The following is a 22,353-nucleotide window of genomic DNA, read 5'->3' on the forward strand; positions in this document are numbered from 1 at the left end:
CAAGAGCATAGGACAGAGAAAAAAGTAACAGTAGTTTGTTCTCCCTGTCTCCACAACTGAATTGCTGAAGCCTCACTGTGTTACCCACAGTGCAAGACTGACCCAGCTGAAATAAGTGAGGAACATCAAAGGGGATGCACTCCAGAGGACATATACATGAGGTACATCTTCCCACGTTACAGCAGAAAGGTCAGATCTCTTTTGAGGGATGGGAACAGTTTTAGAAGCTTTGTTCTGGACTGCCAAAGTGATTTTCAGCTTTTCTGCTGTTAAACTATCTCAGATAAAAACACTTTAAAGTCCAAAATAAGTGTTCAAAAAGTACAGGACTGATTTTAGAGGAATCTTAGCCACACACTTTCTTGGTCAAATAATGACTTGAAAAATGTTTTTCCAGATTGTCTGCTTCTCCTTCTCATTTCCAAATTATGACATTTTTTCTCAAACATTCATTTACTATCTTCCATATATTGCACTGTAGCACAATATAGCAGTTACAATGTACTGTAAGATATGCATCTTTAACTACAATAAATAATGCAGGTAAAAATGGAAGAAGTTGTAGAGGATTGCTCTTCTGCAAAATATCAACCATATTGTATGCTAAGAAGTCATGTTAGTTGACTTTCACAAACTGTCTTAACTAATGCTTTTCATTAGCTGGTAACTGCTAAAACCCAAGCAGAAAAAGCAAGGGACAAAAGGAAAAGATTTCAGAACATTCAGATTCTCTGGTAACTTTGTTCTACAATTGGGAAGGCAGGAGCCATTTGACACGGGTTCTGCTTTAACAGCCATCACTGCAGAAAGACTGTAAACTAACATAACTTCTGCCTTTCCCTAGCAACAGAACAAGATAAAACTGTAATTTAAAAAAAAAAAAATTCTCTTTCCATCCTCCTCCTCCAATAATCAACAAATAGAGAGACAAGACCAAGACCTTAGGAATGAAGATAGATAAAATATACAGATTTTGCATTACTGACCCCAATATAATCAATGTCCAAATCGTGATACTGTTTTGCTCCTAATATCCAAGAAACAATATAGTAAGCAGTGACATCTGGATAGTCATAGGGCCAGTTTTCACCCTTCCCTATCCATCTTGGAAATGTCCAAGGTAATCCTGGAAAGAGAAAAAAACCAAATTAATAAGGTGAGTGGTTGGTCTACATTACTCAGAAAGTTTCAATAGCAAGGTGTAATTTACCTAAAATGAAGAAGCAGACACGCACTTCAAATTCACTTAGTTCCAGTGAAGAATTGGAACATAACTTATTTAATGAATAAAACATAACTTATTTAACTGGAGAGTATGCTCTAATAGCTGTTTGGGTTTTTTTTGAGCTAGAAAGCCTTCATTACTAAAGAACAACTAGACTGACTACATAAAATCCTTCAATTGTATGGTATTAGCTCTAATAGGTTTAAAAATCCAAAGATTTTAGGATAAAAATTTACAAAGTTAAAGACAAGGAATCAATACTGAACATAAAAAGCTGTTAATCTCCTGAATATGAATTTCAGAAGTGATGATTGGATCATAACAGAGGAAGGAAGATTAGGATCATGAAAAAGAATTTTGAAGTCTCAGCTGTTTAGTAGATCTTGTAGTAAGGAAGAAAAACAAATTAACCTAACCAGATGCTGCTAAGTTTTCAGCTGACTTGTACAAGATACCATAGACTAATTTAAAGGCAAACCCTCCTTCCTTTGTTGAGAGCTTGATCTGAGGGAAGAGGGTTGTTATCAATAGTCATAATTAGTCATAGATAGTAAGCTTAACAGAACCTGACTGACAAATCCTGCACCAAGTCATGCTCTGTGGCTGGATATGGTAAAGCCTGACCCCTGGAAGACCGGGGGCATTAGACACCTTTTAACTGACACATTTCTTACCTGTTCTTACATTGTTTTGTGTGAAATACATTTTGTATTTCGAAAATACAATCTAGGGTTCCACACCTGTGTTGTCACAGCACATACACAACTCACGATCAAAACAGGAAGACAAGAAGCTCCTCTTACAACTCAACTACATACGTAACACAAAGCAACAGACCAGAACCACTAGAGTGGGGAGGGAGTGATCAGTTTGTAATAAGAACATATAATTGAATGAAGTGTGTGTAAGATTTACAGATTTATATTTCCAGTAGCTTTATTTTATCCCTTCCAATTTTTCTACTCTATTATTCAGAAATTCATCTCTCACGATAAATCATTCATGTTCATTGCTGTGATACACTCTAAGCATTAATGTTACTTGATACGAGCAAATTATTAGACATTTTTGCCCTATGCTTCTTGTTACAGTAGTGCAACATAAGGATATTGTGCTACTGTAACAAAGTAAAACATGGTAAGTAAGCGAAGCATCAAGGCAAGCTTAATAAATTAGAGATTCTACTTTGCTGCAACATCAAAATATCTGCCCATTAAAATTAATACGTTAATTAAGTGTGAGAGATAGGTAATTTAGTCAGAGGAATAAAAAAGCATTTAAATCTTAAAGCTTGAAGCAATTTACCAATCAGTTTAATGTCAGGGTTCCTCTTTTTAGCTTCTTTCATCAGCCACCATTCATAGCCCCGGAAGTAGTTCTCATCATTTTCATAGTGCATATGGGAGGGTTCAGTACCATCTAGGAAGGAAAGAGACAGGTAGCTCACAATTATCCTCTGTGTCATAAGCTGTTACACACAGCAAAGTTTGCTGTATTGCTCACTGCCATAGTATGCAAGTACATATCTCTGACATGGTTCACAAGTTCCTTGGTATGTATTTCAGAGCAAAATGAAGAGTGGGAGGGAAAATGCAAGACTTGCCACCCTCTGTTCTTAGCATATTAACTTAGCATAAATTCAATATTTTTGATTTTTAAGGGACTCTGCCTGCTTTTAACATCAGACGGGATTAAAAAAAATTAAACAAGCAGCTTATTTCTAAACCAAAAAAACAAACAAAAGAAGGTTATACTTTGTTTATTTTGTGCAAGGTAAGTCCAGGGAGAAAAAAGAAAGGAACTACAATGAGATGTTTCAATCACAGGAAATAGAGAGTTTTTATTTTTACAGTAAAAGATGCAGTTTATAATTTCTATGGTGTTCAGTGACTGCAGGAAGAGTTTTTGGAATTGAATACTATATACTGATTTTCCTCAGGCAAAGGTAAACAAACTAGAAAGGTACAAAAGAATCAGTGTTGCAAGGGAAGCCATTATACACAAAAGTCAAGTTATAACTTGCGTACACAACTGCACCAATTATTTATGCTAAAATATATGCAGAGACCTCTTTCAATGAGACTTTTTTTCTAATGAAGCCTGCTTAAACAGGACATTTCATTACAGAAAATAGGATTGATATTTTTACCTTAGTAACACAGAATAATTAGATTCCAAATTTCGACTTCTGCCAGAAGATGACTCCTTTCTCCTCTCACCAGCAACTCATTAACAAATACTGAGCTTTTAAATCCAGTATAGTACTTCTCATCATGTTAATTTTTGTAAAAGAAAGTAAACCAAAGAACAAAAAACAGTATCTAATTTTACAGACACAGGTATTACAAATAAATGTACATATAATGTCACAAAACCAAATTCTTTACTTTCTGTTTATCAACTGTGTGTGGTTTAAGTCTGTTCTTGATGTGGCCAGACTTACTTCGGGGAAAGATAAAATAAAGGCAAAGAAAAGAAAGATAAGAACCGTCATCACTGCTTCTCAGCTTCTGATTACAAGCAGTTACTAAACAGTTTCTCCTATATGTGAATGTAGTCAGCTAGGCAAATTTCACCAAGACATTTTCATTTGCAATTCCGCTCAGGTAAAAAAAAAAGAAAAAAAACCAGTAGCGACTGTCAGCCAATGCCACTCCAGTGAAATGTAGCAGCTCATTAAACCAAAAAAATGTCATTGCTTCTGACCAGCTGTCTTTGCATTTTCATGCTTCTCAGTATTGCAAAACTGGTGTTTGAGAAATGCACTGCAATGCAGAAAGCTACTAGAGGGGGAGGAAAAAAAAAGAACTCACTTGCTCTAGAATGCAACACATTAACCATATGATAGTGAGAACTGTCTCCACAAGGTTAGTATAAATCTCTCTTTACAAGTTAGCAGATACATTTTTTTTTTTTGCAACTTCAGTACAACTACAGACTGCATTTCCATGCCTCAGCTAAACTGATGTGTGCAGGACATGTTACTTACAGCAACACTGAAACAAGAAGTTAAACGTTGCTCACGCAAAATCCATACCTGTTGACTGCCCATCACCTCCAATCTCTACTTTGAGAATGTGTAAAGAAGCACCAAAATTAGGCTAGAAAAAAAGAGACAAAACCAAAGAGAATGCTGCTGTTAAGAAGAATGTGTTAAGTAAGGATACAATTTTGAGTATGCTAAAAATGTAACACTTTTTTTTTTTAAACATCCATTATAAAAGCAATGAGAGATACACAGAGTTCTGCTTCAAAAGAAAATCGAGCAATGTAAACAGTACACTGGTCTTTAACAGGTTTCATTGACTCTTGCACTGTTAACAATACACCCCCAAAACTGTGCAGATTTTAAATTGGTTTTGCTCAAGCACATACTGAACCACTCTTAAAGTAGGACGCGGGCTACATGAGGAACACAACAGTATTTCAATGTTATTAGAAGTCAAATTTGTTTCCTTTTAAAATCAAATTATTGAAGTCAATGTCTCTGTAAATAATTTATTCTTTGGTGTAAAGGATTATCCTGCTTATGTGACAGAACATACATACAGGTCAGAAATAATCTGCTAACCAGATGCAGAAAGGCAAGCGAGGGAAAAAACCCACCACAATGGGAAACCCACCTAATCCACTATCCCCCTCCCTGGTATCTGACTGGTGGAGACAAATATAAAATTCAAACTCATATAGGTGACCCTACTCCTAGTATGCTACTCCTAGAAGTTACAATTAATCATTATTTTAATAACCACTGGCCTCCTCCATGGAATTACCCAAATATAATTCTGGTATCTAAAAGAATGTTGTAAGACATCACAATGCATTTTGATTAAAAAAATAAGTTGCATAGACAGTAGCTTGTTTGGCTTACAAGTTTTGGATTTTTTTATTTGCTTTGAAATAAAAAATATGTTTTTCCAATTTACCGTTTCTCTTCCCGACATTTCTGATTTTAAACTTCTAATACTTTTGTTCTCCCATCCCCATCACAAAAGTTGACTGACATTAAAAGGCAAGGAGAATAAGGAAAGATATACTCCCTCCACAGTATAACAGCTTAAGAGGCTTTGGTGAAAGAACATGTCAAAAATTCTTTGACAATCATCATCTCTCAACTAGATTTTCTTTTATCACGTGCCTATTGATTCCTTCAGAAAACTTCTATTAGTAACACGCAGCTTCAGTCTCCAAAAAACATAGGGTCTGATTGCTCAGTCACACATTATGCCTTACTCTACACTTTAATTCTTTAAACTACACAGTAAATTATTCCCCTCCAGCCATCTGGATTGCATTACTTGAAAGTGACATGACATCCTCTTCCAGCAGAGTAACTTACAGTGCCAAAAGCAAAACAAGCTATTAATGTCCAGTGCAATAATCTTGCCTTATAATAAGTTGGGCAACTGCACAGGTTATACTTGCTAACTAAGGCAGCTTACAAACCAATGACATTTACACACCTTCTAGAGTAACTGCAGTTATACTTGAGACTAGTTTGGAATAGATAAGCTACTAAAATCATGCAGGCTGCATAGTCATTTTCATGTTACGTTAATCTATCTGTACTCCAAAAAATCAAAACTGCCTCAAAGACCCACTTACTGTCATCACTACAAACAGTTAAAATCCTCATTTTAGCCATAAAAATGATTTCTCACGGATGATTTCCCATGGATGATCAATGTATGTTTAATACATTTTTGAAAATGTATTTTTAAAACATATTTTGAAAACATGAAAGGAATTTTAATAGTAATTTGAACAAACGGACTCTTGAACAAAATCCTGGTTGTCAAAAACAACAGCTAAAATTTAAGGTTCTGGTAACAATCAACATTAAAGTAGATTCTTTATAAGATAGGATATTGTCTCATTTCAGGTAGCATTAAATATACTATAGTTGGAGTTCCAACATTACACAATCACAAATTCTGCTTGAAATTAAACATTACTGTAGCAGTGAAACCAACTTTACCCTGAACAGGTAATCTAAAATCTGGGAGCGGTAAGGTTCTTGGTAGTTCACCAGGAGTCTAGATGTGGCCTAAAATGGAAAGAAAACATGAAAATATGAAAACCCAACTCAAATGCTTAAGTATGTCCCAGTTTTTCAGTCTAGGACTTTCACATGGCTAACAAACCTACAAAAATAATTACAGCACCAGGAACTCAGCTAAGCCCCTACACAAACGCGTTTCTAACCCTTCAACTGTGCATTTCTGGTTTCGCAGATTGCAATTGCCTTGTACTCTGGTTACCTGCAATTCACTGCAAAGAGAGTCCAGAGAACAGAGAAACAGAGACCGCACAGGCTTATGGCACGAAAACGCAGCTCCCTCCCGGTATCATTTCTCCCTGCTTCGGTTCACCGTATACCAAAGGCAACAGGAGGCACAGAGGCAGGAGGGCAAGGAAAGCATCCCAGCAGGTCCATGAGTGAGTAAAAACTCCAGGGATTTCACGGCTCTGCTGACTGGACCACAGGAGAGACGACGACCGGCCGTTGGCTCTTCCAGCATTTTAAGACGCAGAGACGAGGAGCTACGAAGACCCTCTACAGAAAAGCCCATCCTGGCTTAGCTCTCCTCTACTGGCACCCGGGACATGGCTGCCCCTCGGCACCCCAAAAAGCCCCTGCCAACCCTAAAAAAACTGGAGGGCTGGGGCGAAGCGGAGCCCGAGTCCAGCTCTCCTTGCAGGCAGGACCACCGCCCGCACCGCTCCCCTCAACCCTTCAGACCTCCTCCTCCGAGCCCCATCACGTCGCGTGTGTGTCCCCACATCCCCCAGACCTCACGGCTCCCCCCCAGAACCACCCCCTCCCCGGCCCAGGCCCCGCCGAAGCCACCACACATTCCCATGGGACGGAACGTCCAGCCCCTGTCCCCTGTGGCCCCGAGGAGGGCACTAGCGCTGCCAGCACCGCAGCCCCGGGGGCGCCGCTCACCCCGCCGCCGCTCACAGCCCCGATCCCGTCGAATTGCCTGCCCAGCCCGTCCGCATCGTCCAGCACGTAGGTGGCCGTCAGCAGCGGAGCGGCACCGACCCTGGGGGGTCCCAGGCCACAGCTGCAGCTGAGCAGGATCGCACCCCACAGCAGAACCACGCACCCCATCCCAGTCCCAATTCCGACCCAGCTCCGCTCCCGCCCCGTTCCTGCAGCGCCTCGGCACTGCCCGGCAACGCGCGTCACGTGACCACACCGCCTGGCACCACCGGGGGGCGGGGCGTCAGCTCCCGCGCCGCCATCTTGCTCCAGGGAAAAGCGGAGGGAGGGGAAGACGCTTCAGCTTTTACGGGCAACCCCTCCCCAGCTGAAGTCAACAGTCGCCATTTTGACAAAGGGCAAGGCTGGCGAGGCGCGCACCGCCATGCTGGAACTGGCTTTGAGCGGCGAGTGAAGCTATCGCGGAGCCATCTTGGGCGTGGGAAAGCCGATGGCTGTGAGGCGAGGAGGGGTTTATGTGGGAGCACACCGGGAATTGCGTTCAGTCCGGAGTGACCGGGCGCGGGTGGGGGCAGAGCCCAGCTGACCCTGTTTTACGGAGCCTCTGACCCTCATTTTCGGGGCTTCTGACAGTGCTAGTTACTTGTCCTGGGTGAGGAATGGCCTTTTCCAGTGCCTCTCTCATTCCCAGGCCCTCGCCAGCGCCTCGGAGCCAGTTTCCTGGTTCTGCCCTGCTCTCAGGCTGCCACCAAATCCTTTGAAGAGTTGGCACAAGTCGGCGCTTTGAAGGAACACATTCCAGCGCGCTGTGAGAAGGACCTTTGATCGCCGTGGGGGAAGCGGCAGGGAGCGGCCCTGGGCCCGTGCCAGCCCCGCAGAGGCGCGGCCCGGCTGCCCTTCCCGGGGAATCCCGGTTCCCCTCAGCTGCGTCAACACGACCCCAGAGAGCGATCCTGAAAGTGGAGTTTAACATATGAGGGGTTGAAGGAGCCTTTCTGTTTTACGCGTTCAGGGGTGCGCTGTGGGGCAGCCGCGACAAAGCGTGAGCAGCTGAGGTGGTGCCACACGCCCAAAGTGTCCGTGGGGATAGCCACAGTGGTCCCTCAGGCTCCAGCATACAAGCATTCGGCTCAGAGGAAAGTATTCAGGAGCTAGACAATCAGCTTGATTGTCCTATAAAATTCATAATGGGGAGCTCTCAGTGTGCTGACAGTGTGTTAGAGGAGATGCTTCATGTGCCCAAAGGAGGAATGAGGCACCAGAAGATGCCGTTGCTGATGTCCTGCGGACGTTGTGTAAAAGCTGTGGAAAAGCCCAGGTTTTGCACGTTTCTAGCCATAAAGAATGCTGTTACTCGAGCCTCTGCGGCTCTTGTCATTTAGGGATCTAATGTCTCAGTGATGACATTACCTGGCTGACGTTTCCTGTTTATTTCTTTTTAAATAACAATACCAAGCACTCACAATACATTTTGTACTTTGCAGCATTATCAAGCATTAACTAATGAACCTGCTCACACCCAAATGAGCTATATGATATCATTACTACATGTAGAAGGACAGAGTAACTCCTCAGGGCTACAGTGAGTCAGTGGCAGAGGTAGAATTGTGCTCATGGTCCTACTTAACATTCATTCCAGCAGACAGTACAGCTTTGCACACCTGGAAGGTTTGCAAAACCATCATAAATTATTAGTTTGTTAATTTTGATAGTTTCTTAAATAAATGCATCCATTTATTCCACACAGAAAGCTTCAGCTATGAAATTCAGTCTCTTAATCATTCATAGGACCTTAAAAGTGTCAGTTTTCAAAACTCATATTTGCATCCTGTGATGAGGTGAGTGCCTCCCCTTTTCTGAGAAAAACATTCTCAGAATATGTTTTGATGGAAATAAAAGGATGTTTTGGTGTGACTCTGTGAACTTTATTCTGCATTAAGAATCTTGACCTTGCTATGAACCTTCTTTACGTATTTCTCATGGCCCAAGGACATATGATCTAGACCCTTTGTAAGTCCAAATATATCCAGTAAAATTATTGAGGGCTTATTCATTGCTTCTTTTCTAGATAAGGTAGTTTTCCACTTTTAATGCTTTTCTATTTCAGTTTTTTTATTGATACTACATTAATCTCAGCCAACGCTAACAACACCTGTGGTTCCAAGATAGCCAGATATCTGAGATACCATGTAAGTCCAGATCTCAAAAAAACCCTGGAAAACTGTGCTGCTTACATCAGACATTAAATTGTTGCATATGGACACAGTCAAGAGTTGATTTTTACATATAGCTTTACTTCCAGAACATATAAAAGGCATTGTATCCTCTCTTGCTTCCTTTGACCTTTCAATTCCACTATCAGTTGTTACAGCAAAGAACTGTAGAAATGTTTCAACTATGTTTCTCTATTTCTAGATATTTCTTTATCAAAGTGTAGGAATCCTCAACAAAACAGCAGAACCAGCACACTGGACACCATTCTTAGTAGGTACCATGTCACCAAAAGGCAGGCGGAAAGTGATAAACTTTGTCTAATGACTTTTCTCTCAATGAAAATGAAGGTGTGACTGAAATTTATTTTAGAAATTGATCTAACCAAGTGGCCTCCCTTTCACCAAACTGGAGGAGGCTATGATAAGAGTTTGAGAATGTCCACAAGTATGGAATGATTTAACAATTTAGCCTTCATGTAACAAACGCATCAGTAAAAAAATTGTGGATGAGAAAGAAGGAAACAAATCTCTCCATCCAGTGGTTAAATGTTATAGAGCTGTCTGATATTGTTCTCAAGGAAGTCTATATGTCTCTATTTTAGGGATTTTAAATTTGTTCATCTGTTTCATTTCTCCTTAGCATCTGAATCATCACAGGACAGTTTTTTGTGTTGCCCCACATTTAAAGTGAAATTGTACCCAGTTTCTTAAAGAATCGTATCATTCCAAACAGAATTTAAGAAAAAATACACACAGTAAATTATTCTGACCACAGAGGGGAAAGAGAACTGTGCTTATGTAACAACTTTCCACCCATTTGAATGGAATTACCCGCTAAAAGAATCACTCCTGTGAAAGCTGTATCCAACCTCAGATTCAGTTTGTATAAAAATACATAAATATGCAACCTGTCACAGTGTATAAAATTCTGTTATCCTTTGCTAACTAGAACTATTCTCAAACTTCCCATAAATTCTGAAAATATTTAATTCTTTTTCCACAAAGTCATGGAGTCATTGTGATGTATTTTTAGCTCTTCTTAAGTGCATTCTTATTTGATTCTGTGATAAATTTGTAGGGAAAGGAAAGTGAGGTCCTTCAGTCAAAAAAAGGATGCTATATTTTGAACATATACAAGTAAACACAAATAAAACATGGTATTTTATTTCTGTGGATTGGTTTCTCTGCAGAACGTAATGTCTCCTAGCTAACGGGTTTAAAATGTACTCTGCTCATGTAATTAGGCAATATTTTCAATTAAACTTTTTTAAACTCTCTAAAAGTATTCCTAGATGTAGCAAGGTTGGTACCATCCTTTTTGCATATTTATTTGTAATTATGTAATCTTTTTTTCCCCGTGGATAAGCTTAGATTAACAAGGAATTGGGGAAGAAAAAAAAAAGGAGGCCAAAAAAAATTAAGAAATGTGTGAAATGTGTGACTCATTTTCTAAGAGCAGCTTCCTGTCTTGTATCTGATAAAGCAGAAGCAGACACTTTTTTTTCTCAGAAGCAGACACGGGTTACACTACCAATGGTACAACAGGGACACTGCTACACAGGGACACGTGGCTGCCAAGGTAAGTGTTCAAAATCCAAGAAGTCAGACACACAACTTGTATTCTGGAACAGGTTTCAAGCTATCTCTCCCTTAACGTGAGGTTGGTATCATACAATAAAAAGAAGGGACACAAAAGGAGCTGGGAAAGATTTCTCTGGGGGAAGGATTATTTGAATCTCAGCACAACTGAAACATGAGACTAAGGGGCAAATCACAACTAAAGATTGATTTAGGGAAGACATGCCAGCTTGAGTTTTGTTTGTTGTAATGATATTGCCATGATCAAAATACCTGGTGCTTATGAGAGGGCATTTTCAATATTCTGAGCTGTCCTGTCACTGCAAAAAGTGCCTCAGGCCTCACAGGGGGTTCCAGTAGATCTTCTGTTATTGTTCTTTAGTATTTTATGGCACTAACAAAATACTCAGTGATATATATATAGATATAGATATATAGACATATATATGAACAATGCTTAAAATTAGCAGAAAAATAAGCTCTGGTAAAAGTAGCTTCTTAGAATACCAAATACCATGTACATGAAAATATTTTGTAAATCTTTCTTTATGCATAGAGGAAAACATGATGCACATAATGATATAGCAAAATAATACTTACCTCCATGTTCTATATCCCGAAAGACATGGCTTTTTTTCTTTCTATTTGCTCACATTAATAGAATGTTTATGCTCAATAAAGCAGTCCATAAAGTATATTTCCAAGTTAAAAAGGCTGAGCTCTTTAAGACCTGTTGGAGTCTCTACAGAATCTTATCAGACCCATGGGTGAAATTTAGTGTTGCTTGAGGAAAAATGCTGTTCATTTTAAGCAAAAAAAGTCCACGTTACTGAAAGGTGTATCTCAGTTCTCCTGAACTGTGAAGTTTCTCAAGGAAAGCAACTTGGCAATAGAACTTATTTTTGAGAACACAAAGCAATCTACTTTGTTGAAATTGCTTTAAGAGAAAAAAGAAATCCAGAAAGTTGTCTGTCTTTCCATCTTATGGTTGATGTACGGTATCACCAGTACAGCGTCTACCACAGTAGGTCACACAGCACTGTTCCTTTCTTCCCTTAGAAAGTTGTTTACAGATAAAGAGTATTTATGTATTTATGTATCTATGCTTATGAAAATTTAACTTTAACTTTATTACTTTCAAAATATCATCAGTGGACAGACTACATAAAGCTCTCTTTGAGCCTGAAGAAAATATTGTAGGAAAGCATTGATACAAATACAATATATAATTACTACCTCTCTCTAGAAACTTTCACAAGGTTCCTTTACAGGCTTGTTTGCATACGTTACTTGAAGCATAACATTTGCCTGTCCATTTCTCTAAATTTTAGTTCTTGTTGACTCTTCAGAATTCTTGTACAGCAGGTTTTCTGTAGCAAAATGACAGAGACAGGAATTATGATAATAATTGAATAATGTGTCTAAAAGAAAAAATTACTGTTAAGAATATTTTTTTTTCATTTGAAATGCAATTCATACCAAAACAAGTCTATAAAATAAGTCAGAAGTCTATGAAATTAGTCACAGTGGGTTTGGACCATGAAAGGCAAACCATTAAACTACATCATTAAACAGAAATTCCTTTATGGTTTGTTTTGTTTTGTTTGTTTTAAATAAAAATCAGTGGGGTAAATTATCAAACATTGTTTTTTAGAATAGCTGTAAGTCAATGCCATCCTCCTTGGCAAAACCAGCAGGTACGCTCAGTAGCTGACAGAAAACCTGGGAAGGCATTCAGGTAAGCAAAATCATCTTGCATTACAAAGTCCTAATTATCAGAAAAAAAAACTGAGCTACAAAGTATGATATGGACTACGTCCTCTGAAATAAGACCCCAAGCAATTTGACTGGAATTTCTTGTAATCAGGGAAAAACATGCTTCTGCTTTATATTTCTGTGCAAGGAACTGCAGCGTGCATTGCGGTATGCTTCGTTTGCTGGCTCTTTGACACACTTAAGTATAGGTCATCAATACATGCCAGAATGACACACTTCTCATTATCCTGATTGAAATCATGTCTTCATATAAGTACCATCAATGTGTCATCACAGCTGGGACATGGATTACCTGAATGTTAAACAGTCTCCAGGGCTGCGTTCACAGAAGCTAATGAACATACTGTTTTAAAATAAAAGAAAAAGATGGGGTACAGTGACATGTGAATATGAAGGACAGAAAAAACTTTCCAAGATGGCAAATTTCATGTGGTCTCAATTCATTTTTTTTGCATTTCATCTTCAGTGGCCCAGCCTGCCATTGATCAATTATACCTTCAGATATTAGCTCCTTAAGGCAGATGGCAGAAGAGCAAAGCAAAGTCTTGTCCCAAATAACATGTGGTTTATTCAGACAAGTGCAATATAAGGACAAGTGTTTTACCCGATGATCAGTGAGATCAACAGAGCAAAACTCTCAGAAACAATGAGCTAAAATGAGAAAGCTGAAGCAAAAAAGGTGGGTGGTATGAGGAAATTGTTGGTCTGTGAGTAGATATGAAAGAGAGAAGCTGTTGTGAGCAACATGAGGACAAGTTAGGAGCTTGTAAGGATGACGATTCTGTAATATAACAACTAACAAAAGAGAAAGAGTTTATGGGGGAGGGAGAAGGAATTCCAGTTTCTCAGTCACGAGACTAGTAAACACTGCCTCATACACTACATTACACACATGCTTTTGAAAGGACATGTTTCCCTGTTAGACATGAAGAGACCTGTCATAGGAAAAGAGATGCTTAAATGTGATTAGAAGAAGAGGTAGTTATTTTATCTTTTACTCATCTAGTCTGTTTGGTTTTGGTATGAAGTGGGTCAGCAAAAGCCTGCAATCCAATTTTTAGAGCTAGATTTTTAATTTGTGATACTTGTCTATACTGGTAAGCTTACAATGCCCTATTTACCGTGTGGTTTTATTAAACCACACTGAAATGTAGAGATGTTATGTTTGCCATAAATACAGACACTGCATTTTTTTTAGTTAGTTCCCATGTAGATAAAGTTCTTCAATGGACCAAATTGGCAAGTCATTCTCAAGAATTTTCTTTGTCTTTCAAGCTTGGGAATTAATTTAGCTTTAACTGTAAAAGGTTAGCCAACTTGATCAAATAAAGCAGTGGCTGGTAAAAATAAATATTTGCTTTCTGACTAGTTTTGTCATTGGTCCTTTTTTTTCTTTTTGGCATGAAAGGGTTTTTTTTTTATAGACAAGAGATCCATATAATAACCTCTCAGCAGAGGCAATAAACCTGCTTGGGTTTCTCTGATAAACCCACAAAGTTCCCCAAACACACGCATCAAACCCATAAAAGGCTGAATTTTTCTTACCACATGGGAAGGTTTCTGCACACAAGTTGTTTTCAGTTTGAGTTCTTTCCCATGTGGGGACAGTTGCAAAATTGCTGTCTTGCAACCTACTCCTTCTTCAGCCTCTTCACCTCCCCTGCTGGTAGTCCAGGCTCAAAGCACAGATGAGTTATCACAGATGGTCTCTGAAGCAGTTTGTATATTTGGCAGTAGAACTGGACCACAACAAATATTCTCCATTCTTACGTTTCCTGAACATAACAATTAGGTCTTTAGAGAAGAGAACTACTGAGTGTCAGAGCTGTGATACAGCCAGTGAGTACCAGCTGTCTCACAGCTATGGTTGTACACCATTTCTTACTTAAAGGTCAGCTCTTCAACTTGCTTCTACATCTCACACGCACAACTCCTCCCATCCCACTGCTTTAGTCAGGGCTGCCATTTTGCTGGTATATTCATGTTGAAGCTATTGATACCCACAGCTCTGGTAATGCCTAAGATAAGCTTAATTGCTAATGGTTTTATAGCTCATGCATGGCAACTGCAATTTTTAGAGGAAAGAAGTGTAAATGAACAATTGTACTCAGAGTCTCCACCTGACATGAGTCAAAGGGACACCCAGCAGATTCTCCTGTGCATGCAGGAACCCAACAGCCTGCCAGGTTTCCCATGAGGGTTTCTGGGATATGCAGTAAATTTTGTTGGAATAGCACAGTTGATGGCAAGTTCTTGCAGGATTGCATACAAAGGAAGAGAGAGAAAGCAGGGATGTGTGAAGGTACAGTGAGAGAGTGATTCACAATAGGAAGATATACCAGTCATGCATTTTCCTCTTCTGAGCAGATCCCAACAGTAATTGAATCCCTGTGTTTCTATCCTTGTTCCTCCATTGACTTAGAGGGGAGGAGCTTATTTGGTTATTTATGTTCCCAAAATCATGCTTACCAGAATAACAGAAAGTGCCTTTCTATTATTTCTAGGTCACTTTCTGATCTCCTTCAGCTTTCCCACAAGACAGACCTGGGATTACGGGACACCACCCCACCACCGGAAGTGTCTTAACTACTCATCCTGCTTCTGCTGTAGAAGTTTGCATCTAACTGACCTCGACACCTTAGATTTTGGGTTCCTCGTCCTATGCAGTCCTAACTCCAGGAGTGTTTAAAACCTTTGATCTCCTACAAACACAGTTTCTTTCTTCTAAAAAAAAAAAAAAAGACACACACCAAGAAGCCCATAAAAAACAAACAAAAACGTTATAGTTGACATTTTTCTTCTTTAGTAACAGAAGGCGAGAATCTTGTCAACAAGGTTCTGAAGAAGTAACAGATGACCACCCATCAGACTACAGAGGGGTCTTTATTGCACCCAGGCTGGAATTAGTCCAAAGATACTATTCGGGGCTAACAATGAACAACAGCACTGCTGAGTGCCATGATGATCACACTCTGGATAAATATTTGTTTCCATTTGTGTACAGCGTTGTGATGATGATCAGTGTCCCCATCAACTGCATATCCCTCTATGCATCTTGCATTCAGGTGAGGAAAAATAATGAGTCAGCAGTCTACATCTTTAGCCTATCCCTAGCTGATCTTTTGTACTCTTTGATTCTACCTCTGTGGATTAATTATGCCTGGAATGGAGATGACTGGAGACTCTCTGCCTCACTTTGTCAGGTTTCTGCCTTCCTTATGTATATGAATTTCTACACCAGCACCGCATTCCTTGCTTGCATCTCTGTTGACAGGTACCTGGCATTAGTTCACCCCTTGAAGCTCCAGCACTTGCGCACAAGAAGATTTTCACTGATTGTCAGCGTAACTGTTTGGCTTCTGGAAAGCATCTTGAATTCAGTCATATTGGTGTACAAAGAAGTATTCAGTGATCCTTGCAATTTCACTAATCATACATTATGCTACGATACATACCCCCTGGAAGGGTGGCAGGCACGGATAAATTTATTTCGGATATGCTCGGGGTACTTGGTCCCTTTGATAATCATTGTGTTTTGCTACCATAAAATCTACCAAGTAGTGAAGTGTAACCAAGCCACACTAGATGAAGAAAAGAAAAAAGTGAGGAAACTTATTCTGAATATCACAGTTAGTTTCATTGTTTGCTTCACTCCATATCACATTATATTGCTTATTCGCAGCATCAGAGAACCTTCCATCACTGACCCACACCTTTTGCTGCTGATGTATAAGGTTTACAGAATCACACAGGCCTTAACAAGTTTGAATTGCATTGCAGACCCCATTCTTTACTGCTTTATGAGTGAAACTGCACAAACACACATTCTGAATGTGCTGAGGTGCTGCTTGTGCCTACGAAAGCGTGAGGAAGACCGAGTGAAAGACCATGCTCTGTGCAGTTCTGCTACAAAAAGCAGTGCCCTGATCACCTACAGAACTTCCTGTGAAATGGAGATGTCAGAAAAGCCTGAGCGAGCACATTCAAAGCAAAATTGGATGACCTAAAGGGAAAAGAAAGAAAAATTCTTCTCCAGTCTGTACCTAGGAAATACCCCAAAAGTTAGAGGTGCCAATCTAAAAAAAACCAGTAGCTGGAGCCAATAGGAACTTACTATAGGGTCAATGAAATCCATGGAGCATGAACACGTACGTATCTTTAAATCAGGTATGGTACATAAATCAAGGACAATAAACATGCACAGTCAAGAAGGATGACCATGACATGACAGAATTACAGGATTCCCCACAGAACTGCTTTCTGATGCAGCTTGCTAGCTAGCCCACAAGATTCATGTACTCAGCTGGAGGAAGGCTGAAGTCCTCCTTGTCCTGATTGACAAAGGAGCAGACAGAGGGAGTGTTGTAAATTTCTCTCTAAATTCATGGTGTAATTTAGGCTGCTGTGATGGTTCCTGTGTTTCAGTGAAGAGTCAAATTGTTCTTCAGCATACACCTGAGATCAGCCATTTCTTAAAATTTTTACCTCATGTGCAGGGGTACTTACCTGCTCTTAAGCTTCAGCTTTTGTTTCCTTTGGAATATATATGTTCTAATGAATAACCATATTTTATGCAATTTCATTACAATATCAATATTGGGTTTCAGATAGTGGAAGATTCATTACTTCAAGGGTTTATAAAGAACCCATTCTAGCCACTAGTGTTTTAACTCAAAAGAAACTTTTCCTGATATATGAAGGGAGGAAGAGAAAGGTTGAAAAGTGAGGTTTCACATCTCCACGACATAAATGGCCAGCCTTTCGACTTGCTTATTACGACTGAAATCTGGACTGTGGTTACATTTTCAGAGTCAATAGAGCAAGGTTTATATCCTTTTACTTAACTGCACCTGGAAGCCTCAGCTAGAGATTCCAGGGCTCTCAGTTTGCTGATTTTAAAAAAAGTGAACAAACCAACCAGTAAAACTGACAAACCAGCAAAGAACATGAATGTACCAGCAAACAATAAGAATGGAAGCAGAAGAACCCACATTTTGAAAGAGTTGTTTTAGTCCAAATCAAAAGAGCAGCTGTTAATTCAGGGACCTGTTCCTGCATGGGCCCCAGAAACAGCTACCTAGTTCCCTGGTAGCAGCAGGCACTCGAGCCTCTGGAAAGAGTTAAACACAATGGGGAGTTTCTTTTTTTTTTCTCTTCTCACTACCTTTTACTTTTGTTCAATTGCCAGGAAGAATATTTGGTAATGGTAGTTTTTCAGTTTCATAGGAAAGAATTTTTCTTTCCATCAAAAAAAAATTCTTCTCTAGCAAATCTGTGTGGTGGAAAGATTCTGATCATCACTTTTCAGCACACCTCTAGGTCTGACATATATGGAGGGTGTGCATACAGTGGTCAGAAGCAGTAAGAAATTTCTTATGAGAACATCGCTCTGTGTGTAAATTAAAATTTTCTCCATTACAAAGAGCACTTGCATAGTTTTCATGAGTTGCTGTTTGTGTCTATTTATACTTTCAATTCATTTCATGTTCTGAAATGGGAACTTAGAGGCTGTGAAAGCTGAGCTTGTTCAGCCTGGAGAAAAGAAGACATTGGGGGACCTAATGGCAGCCTTGCAATCCTGCAAAGAGGGTATTGAGAAGATGGACCAAGCTCTTCACAAGAGCTCATAGAAGGAGGGACAAGAAATCATGTGCATAACCTGAAGCAAGAAGGGTAAGAGTTGATTTAAGGAAGAACTTTTGAACTATGAGGGCTGACAAACAGTGGAGCAGGTTGCACCAAGGTGTTCTGTGTGCTCCATCCTGAGAAGTTTCTAGGACCCACCTGAACAAAGCTTTGAGCAACTTGGTCTGGCCTTGTAGCTGACCTTCCCTTGAGCAGAAGGTTGGACTAAAGAATTCCTGAGGTCTCTTCCAACCACAATTGTCCTGTGATCCTATGAACTGTGTATGTCACTGTTCTGGCTGTTGCCTTCCTCTCTAGAAAAATATGTTGCCTTCTCTTTTTTGTTTCCATTTGCTGGATTTTGTTTTGACGTGTTTTTTCTTTTTCTCCTGTAGTTCCTTCTTATATATTATGAGGGAAAAATTATGCAAGGAGCAGTGCAAGTTACTTCACCACAGATTTGTCCTTATGCTGACCTATGCATTTTGCAACAGAATGTGAAATTTCACTGTAGCACTGAAATAAAAGCAGAACCAAACCTCACTGTAACTTCATGGAAAGAAGAACTCAGTGATTCACTTTTAGATCTGTCACATGCTGGAAAATTTGGAAAGTTAATTCTATTTGCGCTTTAAAGAATTTAAGAATTAATTTACAGAATAAAGAATAATGAAAACTAAAGCTAAGCAACAAAACTGAGTGCAATTTAACTTGTGTGTCAGGGAGTAGGGAGAGCTGGCTGCTCTGCATGGGGCAGTGGGCCAGGAGCTGAGGGCACAGCCAGGCAGAGTTGGCAGCATCATCACTGACAAGCCACACAGTCCTATGGCACCCCAGCGAGGCACACGGAGCAGATCTGGTGACGGTAACCAGTATTGGACAACTGTTCATGATCACCAGACAAATCTGTAGTGATGAGGCAGATCTGAGGTCAAGCTGGGAAGCCAAGTCAGGAAGGCAAGGTTAGGATCAGCGAGGTACAAGGCTGGGCATGGCATCACCATGTCAGCACTGGCCTGTGCACAGGCAGTCAATCCTCACGGTGGTAGGAGAAGAGACCACAGACTCTATTGGTAAACTTAGGGTCCTGACCCCATGCAAAAAAACTTAATTTCCACAAAATTTGATCCTGAGATTTTATATTTTTTTAATATTCCACCAAAGCTCCTGAAAGCCATAGCTTGGACCAGCCTATATTGGTATGTGTGGATGTTTTTCATAGCATCATTTCCTATAGTACCTCCCTGCATTGCTGAAGATTCACTTCAGGATAAAGGAAAATAATGACAGTGGCTGGCCCATAGACTGGGCTTCACGAAAAACTCATATAAGTCCAGGGTCCTATCCCTTTATGATAATAAGATGTAAGTACCTAATTCCTTCGATTGCTCCAAAATGCTCAACGTGTGTGTTCAAATCACAACCCTCTGGAGAAATGAGGAAACTTCTAGATGTAGAGACTACGGTGTCCTGTACTTCAATCATTTGTGTATTTACTTCATTATTCTTACATAGCTAAAAATTTACACTTCTTTTCATTCTTTCTCCAAATTTCATTTACCCAGTTGGACCAAACTTACTATCTGAAAGTGAACACCTATGTTCTGTTTAAAACTGCAGTGTTACAGGAAGCATAGGACATAGTAAATGTCATCCAGGCTCCAATCCATGCTATGTATTATTGTTATTGAATACTCTACTTAGAATTCCTGATGGCTCTATAGGCAAATCCACAGGAACTCTTCCCAAAGCAAGGACAGTCCTTACAGAAAAGAGTTTATGAAATTCAAATGTCTATTTAATGGAAAGAAGAAAGGCATGCATTCAAATTCCATTTTCACCACAGACAATGCCTAAAAACATTAGTGTATGGTCTCAGTAAGTCACTGTAGTTCCTATCTCACTTCAAATCTGTATGATAAGAATATGGATAATTAAAAGGGCTGTGATGGTAATCTGATTAATATCCACAGGGTATGAAATGTCAGTGCCAAATGATACTACTATCAGCTTGATAACAGCAGAGGTGAATTTGTCTATCAATAATTCACTTAAAGCAGAATCCATCTGCCAAACGTCCAGCAAATATATAGCTCATCTTCCTAAGCTGGGGGATTTTCAGTGAACTGCGGTGACCTAGCTGGTGGAATTTCAGACTTCATTTAATCTGGTTTTTTTAGAATCTTAAAATCATTAAGGTTGGAAAAGACCTTTAAGATCATCTAGTCCAACCATCAGCCACAATTTCATCACTCCAGATCATTACTCTTTTTTGACATAGCTGAACATAAGCTTCACTTTGTTAATGTCATTGCAGTCAGTCCTGACTCACATGATTGTAGGCTAACAGACACCTGCCTACCCTTTTCTTTTTTTGGTTTATTTTTGAGCCTCTAACACATCTAACTTCAGAATAACTGAAAAAAGTGAAAGGAAGTGTAAATTTGAGTTATAAGATTAATATATTCCACTTCCTGTTTCCATTCACAGAGAATGACGCTACTGAAAGCACTCTGGTAAGTCTGGTGACAGTCTTCAGCAGTGTCACTCTTGGGCCACTTTCCATATTAATTACCAATTTCATCAGTGTCACTATCAGTCAAGTTCTCTAAGGTGGTAAGGGACCAAACTATTTGTTTTCTCACACCTCCACACAGCACAGAGGGAGAACATGGGTGGGAGTATAAGGGGGTTTGGAACTGGCACAACCTCAGAGGCAGAAAATCTGCTTGCACAGAGCAAGGCTGCAGGGAAGGAAAGCGAAGAAGGGCTTTGAGCTCAGCGGGAGCTGGGACAGCCTGTGCACCCATAGGCCAGTGCTGACAGTTGCCAGTGTTTTCCTTCTGCATGAGACAGTAGCTCCTGGTGGTCACTGAGCCTTGCAAGATGTCAGCTTGCCCCTGCCCAAGGCCACCAACTCCTTTGCACCTACAGGGTCCCCAGTGCTGCTGATCCAAGGTAGTGTCTGATAAGTGATCCTCTGATAAGGGGAAAGAGAGTGAAACATATTGTGCATATCATAAAGGTTTTTCTTTTTGACTGTGTTACTGTCGAATTGCTAGCCTAAGCTGACTCAGGGAAGTTTTGGCTGTTCAGCTGTAATTAAAAGTAACAAAGATAATTCACATGAATTCCATTCTGGACTGTGACTTTGGGGAAAAAAACCAAAAAACCAACCAAAAAAAAAAAAAAAAACCACAACAACAAAAGCCAAACAGAAAACACTAAGGAATAAACTGTATCAAATTATATGTAAAAAGCCTGATCCAAGTGAATTACAAAGACATGGCGCAAGATAGAGTCAGATTCTCATCTATGCCAACCCAGAGGCAGTCAGCAGTGTATCACCTACAGCCTCTATTCAGCTTGTGTACAGTAGAATGTGTATCCCAGAGCATCTCTCACTGAACATCAAAGTGTACACATCATATCACTAATGTAGAATGGGAATGCTAAAACAGTGGGAGGTGCAAAAAAAAGTAGGAAAATAGGTCAATCCCTTTTTTGTTCTGTTTTCCAAATTAACTTTGAATATTTTGGTGGTGGGAGTAGAGACTTACAGTTTCTTTAAATGGAGTGTAAGAGAAATTGAAACAAAAAAATGTCTCACAGGAGCAGAGGTAGCTCTCAGGAGCTGTTACTTTAGTATTTTGAGAAATTATAATGCTATAGCAACTGCTTGGTTAAAAATTCAATACGGGGACTAATTTTCTTTTCTGTTGTTTTGTTTTCTTGGTAAAGTGAAGATCTGTTGCAGGATGAACAATGGAGGTGCTGACAGACTGTGAAAGCACACCCAGATACTGTACTAGTGTCCAATCATGTGTAACCTTTATGGGCTGCTGGTGGATGAGAGGCTGGACATGAGCTGGCCATGTGTGCTCACAGCCCAGAAAGCCAGTTGTGTCCTGGGCTGCATCAAAAGCAGCGTGGGCAGCAGGTCAAGGGAGGGGATTCTACCCCTCTACTCTGCTCTGGTGAGACCC

General features: G+C 39.9%; 2 protein-coding genes and 1 long non-coding RNA gene across 5 annotated transcripts in view; 2 read left to right on the top strand and 1 right to left on the bottom strand.

The window, feature by feature from the left end:
• The window catches only part of GALC (galactosylceramidase), a 33,192-nt gene extending 25,794 nt beyond the window's left edge, over positions 1-7,398 (bottom strand). The window contains 5 exon segments of the mRNA XM_032691110.1: positions 987-1,126; positions 2,531-2,644; positions 4,263-4,326; positions 6,204-6,272; positions 7,176-7,398. Coding sequence (XP_032547001.1) covers positions 987-1,126; positions 2,531-2,644; positions 4,263-4,326; positions 6,204-6,272; positions 7,176-7,343 — 555 coding nt within the window. The 5' untranslated portion in view covers positions 7,344-7,398.
• A 49-nt stretch (positions 7,399-7,447) lies between these two features.
• LOC116788344 lies at positions 7,448-10,499 on the top strand. Its single transcript, XR_004357603.1, has 2 exons — positions 7,448-7,671; positions 7,867-10,499. It is a non-coding gene; the product is annotated as an uncharacterized LOC116788344 (long non-coding RNA).
• Positions 10,500-10,867: 368 nt separating this feature from the next.
• Positions 10,868-19,033, top strand: GPR65 (G protein-coupled receptor 65). 3 transcript variants are annotated; one of them, XM_032691106.1, is made up of 3 exons: positions 10,888-10,967; positions 12,621-12,704; positions 15,247-19,033. In XM_032691106.1, the coding sequence occupies exon 3, from the start codon at positions 15,676-15,678 to the stop codon at positions 16,747-16,749; it is 1,074 nt and encodes a 357-aa protein (XP_032546997.1). In that variant the 5' UTR covers positions 10,888-10,967; positions 12,621-12,704; positions 15,247-15,675; the 3' UTR covers positions 16,750-19,033. The 3 variants fall into 3 exon arrangements, with proteins under 3 accessions (XP_032546998.1, XP_032546997.1, XP_032546999.1); XM_032691108.1 differs by having other exon boundaries at positions 10,909-10,967; positions 12,626-12,704; XM_032691107.1 differs by lacking the exon at positions 12,621-12,704 and having other exon boundaries at positions 10,868-10,967.
• The last annotated feature ends 3,320 nt before the right edge of the window (positions 19,034-22,353 follow it).

Source organism: Chiroxiphia lanceolata, chromosome 6 (genome assembly GCF_009829145.1).
Source record: "Chiroxiphia lanceolata isolate bChiLan1 chromosome 6, bChiLan1.pri, whole genome shotgun sequence".
NCBI classification, from domain to species: domain Eukaryota; kingdom Metazoa; phylum Chordata; class Aves; order Passeriformes; family Pipridae; genus Chiroxiphia; species Chiroxiphia lanceolata.